Below are 13,021 nucleotides of genomic sequence, written 5' to 3' on the forward strand. Positions count from 1 at the left end.
ATTCACTTTATTTTCAGGCAGGTTTCCTTGTATTTTCTTTTTACGGGAACTTCAAAAGTCATTCGCTGCAACTCTCCCAGTAAGACTTAGTATTTGTCAACCACGAGATGTATTTGAATTTATGTATATAAGTTATTCAATGAAAGCTGTGTATATTTCGTTAGACCTTTTGCATGCTTTTGACTGAATCGCGAGCTTCCCCGGAGCGCCTGCGGGGGACGCTCCACGCCCGGCCGGGGATGCTCGGCGATGCAGTGAACGCTCGCTCGCATATTGGCGCCATTTTGGAGCCAGGAGGGGTAAAATTGCAGCAGAGGACGGCGGCCGAGCTCAATTCAACACAAACAGGTAGCGTAGCGAAACGCCGCCATCGCCGCCTGCATTGCAGTCTAACACATAAACACCGTGGCTCGCCGGAGCGCACTGGAGATACCTGGGGAGGGGGGTAGAGGGGGGTGGGGTGAGCAAGACTCGGCTAAGACGCCCTGCTTCCCGTGCTTGTGAGCCGGAGCACAGCCCGCCTGGGTCCGCAGCCTTGTGCAAGCCTCCGCGCTGAGCGCGGTGGTTGGTCCTCATCCCTCTTGGATCACATTGATTCCTTCGCGCGCGAGTATCGCCGAGTCTCCCGGGTGTTTAACCGGCCGCGGTCGTGGGGTGTGTGGCGAGGAGGTAGTGGCTACCCGCGGGGATGTTTTTGTTAGTGGCCGTCCGTTCGCCCTCTCTGTCACCACAGAGCTTCATGCCGCTAGCTGCGTTAGCTCCTCTGCTAGTGACGGTTAGCCACCTAGCTGCTAGCTGAGCTCGGCTCGCTGCATTTGCTCTCTTAGATTCAAGGTTAGGGTTTTAAAAGCTCCCCGAGGCTGCTCGGTTCCTCACGTAAATAATAAAAAAAAAAGCTTTCTTTTTTAAAATCATTTATACATTTGAATTCTATCGATTCTGTCGAATTTAAAGCTTTGCTAATGTTCAATTTAACCCTCTGAACAGAACACGAGGCTAATTTGTTCTCTGCTTATTTTCGACTTTTTTCATCGCAGCAATTTTCACGCATGTATTCTTGATTTAATAATTTAGAAGTAAGCCGAGAAGAGCACATATCAACGGCACAATTTGAGAGGTATTACAATGTAAATTTAGTCTACATCAGGAAATAAATCAAGATGTATAACATTCATGAATGCAAATCAATAATAATCTGACGCTACTGTTATTCCTGCAAAGTGGGACGTAGAACAGAAAGTGTTGACAGACTCAAGAATGATTGTATCAAATATGATGCATTGAAATTCCAATCAAATTGATTTCTTGATGCAGTAATTAATACCTTTTTAGCACAGTACAGCAGTCAGTGAAGTCAAGTCAAGTTTATTTGTATAGCCCTAAATCACAAACAGTCTCAAAGGGCTTCACATAGCCAAAATTGACAATTATTCTCAAAGCATCCCCTGATCTTAAGCTCCCAAAAGGGCAAGGAAAAACTCAAAAAACCCCTGCCAGGGGAAAATGAGAAATCTTGAGAAGGGACCACAGATGGAAGGATCCAACATTTTTGAAAATTTTTGTGACACCTCAAAATATTTTTGGACGTAGCGGCATAGAAACACATGCTCATTTGTGGGACGGGGGCTCCCTGAAAATGTGTTTGTTTTTATCTATCAATAATCAAAGTCTGCGTCGTTAACTGACACAGCTGTGCAATTGACAGTTGGTGGTTGGGTAAATGGAACGCTCTATCTTCCCCTACTGCTTGACCTTCCCCATAGAGTGGCCAAAGTGCTTTCAGGACGAAGACTCGCGTTCACGCGTCTTTATGCACAAGGACCCACTGGCCACCAGTTAAGGTGTCAGGACAAGGACACTTGATCAGTTGACGGTCAGCGCCTTCAGTCCTCGGATGACCTGCTCGACCAGTTGTTGTTGGATTAATTGTTTTGGTTAATATTCTGCTGTTTGTTTCCGTTTCTGTGTTCAGGCAGCGAAGGGCATCCAGAGGATGGCTCACTCTAAAGCTCGAGCCGCAGACGGGAAGGTGGCCTACCCCCCGGGGGTGAAGGAGATCTCTGACAAGATCTCCAAGGAGGAGATGGTCCGCCGCCTCAAGGTGAGCCCTCCCTTGCGCTGCTTTCGGTTGAGTCTGCGGTGACGTCCTTCGTCATCTTCCTTCAGATGGTGGTGAAGACCTTCATGGACATGGACCAGGACTCGGAAGAGCAGAAGGAGCTCTACCTGAACCTGGCCCTGCACCTGGCCTCTGACTTTTTCCTCAAACACCCCGACAAGGATGTGCGGCTGCTGGTGGCGTGCTGCCTCGCCGACATTTTCCGAATCTATGCTCCCGAGGCACCCTACACCTCCCCCGACAAGCTGAAGGTGCCGCTGCATCCGGCTACCGGGCCAGTTTCCGCTACCTCGGCTTCATGGGTTCTCTTTTCCTGCAGGACATTTTTATGTTCATCACCAGGCAGCTCAAAGGTCTGGAGGACACAAAGAGCCCTCAGTTCAACAGATACTTCTACCTGCTGGAGGTGCGCGCCGAGCACACCACTTTCACCGTTGTCTTCCAACGCATTTGTCCTCTGCGTCGGTCGCTGTCATCGACTGAAATCTTATGATTGTTTTGTTCCTCACGCGCAACTGTTTTTCTGCGCAGAACATTGCCTGGGTCAAGTCGTACAACATCTGCTTTGAGCTGGAAGACAGCAACGAGATCTTCACCCAACTCTACCGCACGCTCTTCCAGGTCATCAAGTGAGTCCTTCCTGCCCGGCCCACTTCCGCCCGGGCACCTTTTCATAAATGACTCCCCACTCAACCCTTTGTTTCCATAGCAACGGCCACAACCAGAAGGTGCATATGCACATGGTTGACCTGATGAGCTCCATCATCTGCGAGGGCGACACCGTGTCCCAGGAGCTGCTGGACACGGTCTTGGTCAACCTGGTGCCAGCCCACAAGGTGTGTCGAACATACTTAGACGCACGGGACGGGCACACACGCATAGACTGTTCCTTGAATCTTAGGGTTACTGAAGAAGAAGAAAAAAAAAAAATATATATATATATATATATATAGATCATTAATATACACACACACACCTAAATATGACCCATTATTTCTATGTGGTCTTTGCACGCAGAATTTGAACAAGCAAGCGTACGACCTGGCCAAAGCGCTGCTAAAGAGGACGGCTCAGGCCATCGAGCCATACATCACTAACGTGAGATCGGCTCCGCTCAGAATCTTTTGTCCCGCGTGTCATCGATAGGCGCCTAACGTCTGCGCCTCGTTCAGTTCTTCAACCAGGTGCTGATGCTGGGCAAGACATCCGTGAGCGACTTGTCCGAGCACGTCTTCGACTTGATCCTGGAGCTCTACAACATTGACGGCCACCTCCTGCTCTCCGTGCTGCCCCAGCTGGAGTTCAAACTCAAGGTAGAATTGAGCAAAAGGCCTTTGGAAGGGATGTTTTTGTCACAGGCACAATGGGGGCACACTCACTTGACTTGTGAGTGCTATTAGCGGGAGAGATTTCAGTCTGTGTAATTTTGCCAACAGCGTCTCAACGGCAGACGGAGAAAGCTCATTCAGCGCTGTCCCCCTCTCGCTTCCCTTCAATTTCCATAACGGTGAAGGACTTTCTCCGTCTCTCTGTGCAGAGTAATGACAACGACGAGAGGCTGCAGGTGGTCAAGCTGCTGGCCAAGATGTTTGGCGCCAAGGACTCTGAGTTGGCGGCGCAGAACAAGCCGTTGTGGCAGTGCTACTTGGGCAGGTAGATCTCAGAAAGCCAAATCGATGCGGTGGCCGGCGTCCGACTCCAACACCGGTGTCCTCTCGCAAAGGTTCAACGATATCCACGTGCCCATCAGACTGGAGTGCGTCAAGTTTGCCAGCCATTGTCTTATGAACCACCCTGACCTTGCTAAAGACCTCACAGGTATCCGACACGTCCGCCTGCAAAAAATGTGCGCGTATACAAACAGCCTCGAAATATTAAAAGAGCGTGTCGTGCGCTCCACCCACTTTGGATGTGGTCTCCCTAAAAGGGCGGGCCTGTCTTTTGAGCACAACGCCAATCGTGGCTCGTTTTCAAATTCATCAGCGTTCACCGAGATGGGTCAGCTCGCCAAGATTGCAGACTTTGTACGCGCGGCTCCTGTGTTTTCGCATGTGTCGGCAGAATTCTTAAGGGTGCGTTCGCACGATCCGGAGGAGGCCATCCGCCACGACGTCATCGTCTCCATCGTCACTGCCGCCAAGAAGGACCTCTCTCTGGTGAACGACGCCCTGCTCAACTTTGTCAAAGAGCGTACCTTGGACAAGAGGGTAAAGAAGTGTCAGCTGAGGCTTGACTTTTGAACAAGGTGTCTTATTTACTGCGTGCCTCCCCTCTCAGTGGCGTGTACGCAAGGAGGCCATGATGGGACTGGCGTCCATCTACAGGAAGTACTCGCTGCAGGGCGAGGGTGGGCGCGAGGCGTCCAAGCAGATTTCCTGGATCAAAGACAAGCTGCTTCACATCTATTACCAGAACAGCATCGACGACAGGTGCGACAGTGGTCGGCAACGAGCTGACGTGGGCGTTCCTGACAACCCCCCCTCCTCCTCAAATACAGGTTACTGGTGGAACGCATCTTTGCCCAGTACATGGTCCCTCACAGCCTGGAGACGGCAGAGAGGATGAAGTGTCTTTACTACCTCTACGCCACTTTGGACACCAATGCTGTCAAGTGAGTTGTCCCCGCCGGACGGATGGACGGACGCCCTTCCTTGTTACACATTGACCAACGCTGCATGAATTCTCTCCCTGCAGAGCCCTGAATGAGATGTGGAAGTGTCAAAATCTACTGAGGCACAACGTCAAAGACCTGCTGGACCTGGTCAAGAAGCCCAAGGTGGGTGCCACAAGCCTGGATTCTCACACTTGAGGCAAGTAAGTGTGTTTATTTGTATTGCTTTTGCTTTTTGTAGTCTGAAACTTCCAGCAAAGCTGTTTTCGCCAAAGTCATGGTCATCACCAGTAAGGAGCCACTTTTTGAGTACTTTTTCTGAAGGAGCCGTCTTCAAAGTTCCCTAAGATGCCCGTTGTGTGTGCGCATGTGTGTCAGGAAATCTTCCAGATCCAGGCAAGGCTCAAGATTTTGTCAAGAAGCTGGCCCAGGTGCTGGAGGATGACGAGCGCATCCGAGACCAGCTGGAGACGCTGGTCAGCCCTTCATGCTCCTGCAAGCAGGCTGAGTTGTGTGTGGTGAGTTCTAGGGCACGTTAGCACACAAGTCCAGCTTTCTGGCCTCGTCGTCAGCTCCGAGCAGACGGCACGCGAAAAAATTATTTTTCTTTTTTTTTTGCCAATTCAGCGAGACATCACAAAGAAGCTAGGCAGTCCCAAGCAGCCCAGCAATCCTTTCCTGGAGATGGTTAAGTTCCTTTTGGAGAGAATTGCTCCCGTGCACATCGACACAGAGTCCATCAGGTAGTCGCAGAGCGAGCTGTGGGCACCTGTTAGCCAAAAAGGCGAAATAAATCCCGCTCTCTTGGCAGCGCTTTGATCAAACAGGTCAACAAATCCATAGAAGGAACGGCCGACGACGACGAGGAGGGTGTTCTCACAGACAGCGCCATCAGAGCCGGCCTGGAACTGCTTAAGGTAAAAAGTCAGTCAAGGAGGTCTCACTCGCCACCCGATCATTGACCTTTCCAGATACACGCCTTTGCCCCAAGTCAGAATTGAATCGGTAACCCTAGTAGCATGCCTGGATGATTTGAGATGTCCTTCCGGCGGCTCCCAGGTGCTGTCCTTCACGCACCCAGTGTCCTTCCACTCGGCCGAGACCTTCGAGTCCCTGCTGGGCTGCCTGAAGATGGACGACGAGAAGGTGGCCGAGGCGGCGCTGCAGATCTTCAAGAACACAGGCGGCAAGCTGGAGGAGAGCTTCCCGCACATCAAGTCGTATGTGCCGCGCGCGCGCTCTGCAGCCTTTGACGAATGCTGCTTGTTCTTGCTTGTGCGCAAATGTTCCTGTCGGCCGTTATTCTCTGCGTCAGAGTGGCCTCTGATTCTCGGCTGCCTCCCTTAGTGTCTTGCTGCCGGTGCTGCAGTCCAAAGCCAAGCGGGGCCCGCCTCGTCAGGCCAAATACGCCATCCACTGCATCAATGCCATGTTTGCCAACAGAGACACTCACTTTGCGCAGATCTTTGAGGTCAGTTCACATTGTGGCGAGCTTGCTTCCGCACGAAGAACTCGACTCAGCGCTTGCGCGTCTCTGGTGCGTAGCCGTTGCACAAAGGTCTGGACCCAGCCGACCTGGAGCAGCTCATCACCCCTCTGACCACGCTCGGTCACCTGGCCCAGCTGGCCCCCGAGCAGTTTGCCGCCCCCCTCAAGTCGCTGGTGGCCAACTTCATCGTGAAGGATTTGCTCATGAATGACAGGGTATGTACGCGTCAAGGCGCCTTTTTGGAGGCACAGCACACCACCTACCTGTACATTTGAAGCGAGGACTGCCAAAAACATGGACCACCACGGTTTTGTTTGTAGATTCCAGGCAAGAAGACCACCAAGCTTTGGGTTCCCGACGATGAGGTTTCTCCCGAGACCATGGCCAAGGTTGGTGACTCAGCGCGCGTCCCTAAATGTGGACACCCACTCGCAAACAAACAAACAAAAAAAACAATAACCAAGTTGTTCCCACTTGTGGCGAATCCGCCTGATGATGTGAACGCTGTGATGTTTCAGATCCAGGGCATCAAGCTGATGGTGCGCTGGCTGCTGGGCGTGAAGAACAACCAGAGCAAGTCTGGCAACTCCACGCTGCGCATGTTGACGGCCATCTTGCACAGCGACGGAGACCTCACAGAGCAAGGGAAGATGGGGTATGAACGCATGCCTAATGTATTTTTTAATTTATTAGTTTACTTGTTTTCAATCCTCATTTGTTTATTGTCAGCAAACCCGACATGTCGAGGCTCCGCCTGGCCGCCGCCTGTGCCCTGCTGAAGCTGGCCCAGGAGCCGTGTTACCACAAGATCATCACGCTGGAGCAGTACCAGCTGTGTGCGCTGGTCATTAACGTACGTGGGCTCCACCGATAAACTGCCCGGGCTTCCCGAGCGACAGTCTTTTTTTGTGACTTTCAGGACGAGTGCTACCAGGTGCGTCAGGGCTTTGCGCAAAAACTGCACCGGGGCCTGTGTCGCCTGCGCCTCCCTCTGGAGTACATGGCCGTGTTCGCCTTGTGTGCCAAGGACCCCGTCAAGGAGCGGCGGGCTCACGCGCGCCAGTGCCTGGTCAAGAACGTCAACATTCGGCGCGAGTACCTCAAGCAGCATGCCGCCATCAGCGGTGAGCGCCGGCAAGCGGACTGTCCTGGCCTTTGGAACGGATGGCCTGGCCGTAACGCTCTGATCATTTGGGATCCAAACAGACAAGCTTTTCTCGCTGCTGCCCGAGTATGTGGTGCCTTACGCCGTCCACTTGCTGGCGCACGACCCAGACTACGTCAAAGTGCAGGACATCGAGCAGCTCAAAGACATCAAAGAGTGAGTCCGGCCGGCTGTTGCTTTTCATTTGCAGCGGGCGGGCAGCGCACTTTTCGCTTTTGACTCTCCTGTGCCCTTCTACGCCAGAGCGTTGTGGTTTGTGCTGGAGATCATCATGGCCAAGAACGAGAACAATAGCCACGCCTTCATCAGGAAGATGGTGGAGAACATCAAGCAAACAAAAGACGCACAGTCGCCCGCTGACTCCAAAACCAACGAGGTACCTGTTGCCGTGTTCTCCCTCGCTCCTGTCTCAAGCTGACAGTGCGCCGACCACCTCCCTCCCCCGGCAGAAACTGTACACGGTGTGCGACGTGGCCATGCACATCATCATGTCCAAGAGCACCACCTACAGCCTGGAATCGCCCAAAGACCCCATTCTGCCCAGCACCTTGTTCACAAAGCCCGATAAGGTTGCCACCGCTATCCAAACATCTTTAAATCATCTCCTAACATCACATTTCAAAGATGAATAGAAATAGTTTCCTTGTTGCTTGGCAAAGTTCGTAAGGTTCCATCAAAGTGTGCGCATGACCCACTAAGCACGAGCGACAGTTGGCTCATACTTGTTGCAATTAAAGTGCGCTTCTCATTTCAGAATATCAGCAACACAAAATATTATCTTCCGCCTGAGATGAAGTCGTTCTTTGCGCCGGGAAAGGTGAGTGCGCCTTTGCAGTCATTGTCCAGGAAAGGTGAGTTTTGCTGTCGTCGTCCTCATCATTCTGACGCGTCATTCTGCGCAGCCCAAGTCTGCCAATGTCCTGGGCGCCGTCAACAAACCGCTGTCGTCGGCCGGCAAACAGATCCAGAGCAAAGCGTCCCGCATGGAGACAGCCAGCAATGACGACTCCTCCTCCAGTCCGGGCTCGCCGCAACGCGGCAAGAGCAGGTAGAGGCCACGCCCGGCGGCGGCCCCGTGAACTGCAGCCTCATTTGGACATTCTCATTTGTCACCCTTTGTCATTTGTCGTCCTCTCAGGCACGACAGCGTTGAAATGGACCACAGTGAAAATGAGGACTTGAGCAGAAAGCGAGCAGACAGCGCCGATAAGGTAACACCAAAAACAAAATGACCTCAACATAAGCAACAACATTGGCGGGAGCCGACAAGGAATAAGAGTTAGGTTTTGTCCAACTCTTGGTGTCTTTCCAGGAGAGTGAGAAGCCTCGTGGTCGCAAGCGCGGCCTGACGGCTGGTGACGACGGCGACATCAAACCCAAACGCGGACGCAAGAAGGCCACGGCCGTGACGGAGGCTGAGGACATGTGGGGGGATGATGACAACAGGCCCGAGGACGAGCAAAACAGTCCTCCCAAGAAGGGACGCAGGGGGCGGCCCCCCAAGGCGGCCGCATCGGGCAATCAGGACGCATCGCCCGCCAAAGGGAAGAGAGGGCGCAAGAAGGCAGCGCCGCCCCCAGGGGACGACGACGACGAAGAGGACGACGAGGAGAGGCCCGACGAGGACGACGATGACAAGGAGGACGGCGGCGGCGGCACTGAGAACGTGGAAGTCAAGACCCGGGCTGGACGACAGGCCAGGACTCCCAGACGATCACAAAGGTGAAAACGCCAGTGACGTGCCGCTTCCTGCTGTGTCTTGGCCACATTGTTTCTCATAGTCCCTTTTCCCACAACAGAACATATCCATTTGCACGAGGCCTGTGAGTGTTGTTTATTGTTCACTGCATAAGTTGTGTTCAATTGCCGACGTTGATGCGAGCTCTGCGGAGAGGGTTTTCTGTTCTACGTTTGCATTCAGCTTAGCCAACATTTGAAGTTGCTATGACATATTTTTGTTGTTTGTTGGCGCGCCAGCTCCGACGTGGTGGAGTTGACGCCGCAGAAGAGGAGAGGACGACCGCCCAAGTCGGCGCAACCTCCCCCCAAGAAACCCACGTAAGCCCACGCTTTGGACAGCATGAGACTTTACAGGGCTGTTGAACTGAATTCTTCAGTTACCAAAAACAAAATGTTACCTGATGTGCACAATGGCTTACTAACAGAATTTGTTTGATTGCTGGGAATGTTTCTTTATTTGATTCAGGCGGGGAGGACGGTCAAAGGCGGCAGCCGCTAAAGACGACACTGAGGACGAGGAAGACCAGGAGGATGATGAAGTGCAGGAGGAGGAGCCCACGCCTAAGGTTGGCAAAAAATACCACTGCTCACCTTCAGCGCTAACGTGCAACGGTCGACATGTTTACGACGTTAATGTCTGACATGTTTCCATTGTTGAGGACGGCGGTTTCCTACGTTTGGCAGTTCAGCATTAAAACGCGATTGCGTCGTCAGCCCAAGTATTGACTCAACTCAAAGGGACAGCGTGTAGGATTTTTTTTGCCATTGTGCGGTCAGTTGGAAGTGCGTGCATTTAGAAACAATCGCAGTTTGTGAGCTGTGTGACAAAAGACTTGCGCAAGTGACAGCACTTTGCGTTTTTGAGACATTTGAGACAATGATCCCATTGTTTCCGTCATCTTATATGGCAACCTATGTCATATGACTCGCCATGACCAGATGGGAAAGAAATGTGCGGAGGTTGACGCCATATGACGTTTGGTTGCATCCTATTCAAACAAGAAGTGGCTTTTTAAAAAGTGCCACATTGTCCCTTTAAGACGCATCAAGGTTGTTTGTGACGTTTATTGGACATGGTTTGTGGCTCCGTTCAGACTCCTTACAAGCTGCTTTTTTCGCTCAGGGTCGCAAAAAGCCGGCGGGCCGAAGAAGATGAGTTAGCCGGCGGCTGGGGGCCAAGGAACGAAATCTGAAATATGGACAAACCACACGAACTTTTCATACGTGCTTTATGGCCACTGCCGCACGGGCCTGCACGCATGCGCACCTCGCTAGTTGCTGCGTCCCACTTCCTACTCGCTGTGTTCCCGCCCCGGCTGCGTCGTTGTTGGCCTCATGTGAGTTAGCTAGATGTTCATTTTTAGCACAACGATACAATCAATGTGCTTGTAAATACGTAGTTTCTTTCTGTGCGATTCATGTGTTGGTGTTTGTCGTGTTCGATGCTGACTGCAGGGGGCGCTTGCCTTATTGTTGTTACTAGGAAAAAAGCAAAGCTTCCCCCACGGCTTTCCTCCACCTGCTCTGAAATTGATCACCTGTTTTCGTGATGCCCCCTTTCAAACATGTTTTGTTTTGTTTACAGCCTGTACATTAACAAGACCTTTTTTACCATGGATTAAAAAATGTAAAAAAGATCATGTATTAGTTTATTTGAAGTCACTTTTGATACGTCATTATGACAGTAACTTTTTTTCTATTACAATTCGTGCAAATTTCGATTGTAATCAAATTACTTGATTGTCATTGACTGTAACACTCGAGCGAATGACTTCCACCAAGGCTTCTGCACACAACTCAAATGCTTGGAACGGTTGTCATGACATTTTTGAAAATTTGTATTTTGGTGCAGGGTCCCTTGGATGAGGTCAGAACAATCTTCTCTCGTCACCCATTGGGCCTGTGTGCTGAGCAGTAATAAAGTGTTAATGGTCCTTTATTGCCCCGGGGTAAACACGTCTGTGTTTTATGGCCAGCAAGAGGCTGCTGTTACTTGGGAACCGGATGCAAGGCAGCAGGAGCATCGACGGCCCGGCTGTAAATTTGATGCATTAAGGCCTCTCCACCACCTGTGTCACATTACAAACATCCACGCAAAATCTAAAGCCACAGGGCTGTTTCCTTAAAAACATGGAAGCAGAGATTGAAGATTCAAGAATTTTTATTGGCCATGTTTGAGCATGCCAGACAAGGAATTTGACTTCGGTACATCTCAGCCTCTGTTCAACATTTAGATGACTAACAACACTCAGGGCATGTGCGAAAATTGACAAATATTTTCAAACATCCCCTGATCTTAAACTCCCAGGAGGGCAAGGAAAAACTCAAAACTCCTACTAGGGGAAATGAGAAACCTTGAGAAATTAAAAGTTAAAAGTCCCAATGATCATCACACACACATCATGGTGTGGTGAAATTTGTCCTCTGCATTTAACCCTTCCCCGTGTGATTTTGATCCATCCCCTGGGGGAGAGGGGAGCAGTGAGCAGCAGCGGTGCCGCGCTCGGGAATCATTTGTTGACCTAACTCCCCAATTCCAACCCTTGATCCTGAGTGCCAAGCAGGGAGGCAATGGGTTCCATTTTTAGAGTCTTTGGTATGATCCGGCCGGGGTTTGAACCCACAACCTTCCAGTCTCAGGGAAGACTCTACCAATAGAACACAGATGGGAGGATCCCTCTTCCAGGATGACCAGGCTGCAACGAATGCAGAGTGGACACATAGTACACAATACAGACAATTCAAAGATAAAGCGTCGAGAGCAGGATGTTATTGCACAGCAATGTCTCTGAGAATCTAAGAGTGGTGTGAGTTCATCAGAGTGACAGCCTGGGGGAAGAAGCTGTCTCTGTGTCTGCTGGTTTTGGCGTACAGTGCTCTGTAACGCCGTCCGGATGGGAGTAGTTCGAACAGACTGCAACCTGGGTGAGAAGGGTCTGTAGAGATGTTACTTGCATGTTTCCTGGTCCTGGACAGGTACAAGTCCTGGATAGCTTTGAGGTTGGTTCCGATCAGGGCTGTGGACTCGGTCGGATTTTTGCACCGAGTCCGAGTCCGGCTGTCCATTTTTTTTGTTAATTCATGTGACTGCTTAGTCTTTATTCAAGACTAATTTAGATCAAAACCAGAACGAACGCAACTGCTTTCACACTGGCTGGTTCGGCTTATATAGGATCGCTTGCTGAGACCGCGGACGTAAAAGTGAGGCGACGTTCCAATCGGACGTCGGCTCGATAACGTTTTCCCTGCACTACTGGAGTTGTGCTAGTTCATAACGTAGATCACTCATGGCGTAGTCATAAATGTACGGTTGACAATTTAACCGATAGAAGTGGATACATTGGAACATAACCTACAGTCTAATATATTATTTGACATGGTATTAAATGCGTGGCTTTACAAAAATAGTCATTGAAGCCCACCCTTAGCCCTGAGTGCCATTGGCATGAGCCAAAACACCTGAAAACACACACTCTCGCCCAATTAAATAACCATTCTGAAACACAGGACATGTAAGATAATAATTTTTAATCATTAATTACACCATTATAGCTCAGACATGTATCTAAACACAAATAATTAGTGACGACCCCACAACTATCGAAACACATCAATGATATAAGCTGGGTGACATAATCGTCCTTGACATTGGTACATAATGTAAACATTAGCCTAAGTGCAACTCAACGTGGCCGCATTGATCGTAAGCAGGGCTTACGCGCATTCTCAGCAGCATGATGAAAATAAAATTGAACGTATTTTTTTTATTGTCGGACTCGGTGGACTCGGTCAAAATCAGCACCGAGTCCGGCAAAAATGACCGAGTCCGTCCGAGTCCCCGAGTCCGACAATAAAAAAAATACGTTCAATTTTATTTTCATCATGCTGCTGAGAATG

At 50.6% G+C, this 13,021-nt stretch overlaps 1 protein-coding gene across 3 annotated transcripts; it reads left to right on the forward strand.

Moving 5' to 3' along the window:
- The first annotated feature begins 181 nt into the window (after nt 1-181).
- Nucleotides 182-10,761, forward strand: pds5b (PDS5 cohesin associated factor B). Of its 3 annotated transcripts, XM_049743129.2 has the most exons (36): nt 182-348; nt 1,973-2,101; nt 2,167-2,370; nt 2,439-2,525; nt 2,651-2,748; nt 2,829-2,955; nt 3,137-3,217; nt 3,292-3,432; nt 3,657-3,772; nt 3,843-3,937; nt 4,181-4,326; nt 4,397-4,548; nt 4,617-4,730; nt 4,814-4,895; nt 4,972-5,020; nt 5,109-5,248; nt 5,358-5,473; nt 5,542-5,647; nt 5,790-5,950; nt 6,078-6,201; nt 6,276-6,434; nt 6,540-6,608; nt 6,738-6,874; nt 6,949-7,072; nt 7,139-7,343; nt 7,426-7,540; nt 7,628-7,760; nt 7,834-7,953; nt 8,139-8,201; nt 8,287-8,432; nt 8,523-8,595; nt 8,697-9,106; nt 9,184-9,207; nt 9,362-9,442; nt 9,591-9,690; nt 10,248-10,761. In XM_049743129.2, the coding sequence occupies exons 2-36, from the start codon at nt 1,994-1,996 to the stop codon at nt 10,278-10,280; spliced, it is 4,239 nt and encodes a 1,412-aa protein (XP_049599086.1). In that variant the 5' UTR covers nt 182-348; nt 1,973-1,993; the 3' UTR covers nt 10,281-10,761. The 3 variants fall into 3 exon arrangements, with proteins under 3 accessions (XP_049599086.1, XP_049599088.1, XP_068509159.1); XM_049743131.2 differs by lacking the exon at nt 9,184-9,207; XM_068653058.1 differs by lacking the exons at nt 9,184-9,207; nt 9,362-9,442; nt 9,591-9,690; nt 10,248-10,761 and having other exon boundaries at nt 8,668-8,879.
- Nucleotides 10,762-13,021: the final 2,260 nt, after the last annotated feature.

The sequence above is a fragment of the Syngnathus scovelli genome, chromosome 15 (genome assembly GCF_024217435.2).
Source record: "Syngnathus scovelli strain Florida chromosome 15, RoL_Ssco_1.2, whole genome shotgun sequence".
In the NCBI taxonomy this organism is placed as follows: Eukaryota; Metazoa; Chordata; class Actinopteri; order Syngnathiformes; family Syngnathidae; genus Syngnathus; species Syngnathus scovelli.

What these genes read in the sequence shown, in the direction of transcription:
- pds5b (XM_049743129.2), top strand. Translation starts at nt 1,994, where the DNA reads ATGGCTCACTCTAAAGCTCGAGCCGCAGACGGGAAGGTGGCCTACCCC. An exon ending in ATTTGCTCATGAATGACAGG is followed by an intron (nt 6,435 to 6,539) that starts GTATGTACGCGT and finishes TTTTGTTTGTAG; the next exon opens with ATTCCAGGCAAGAAGACCAC. An exon ending in ACAGAGCAAGGGAAGATGGG is followed by an intron (nt 6,875 to 6,948) that starts GTATGAACGCAT and finishes GTTTATTGTCAG; the next exon opens with CAAACCCGACATGTCGAGGC.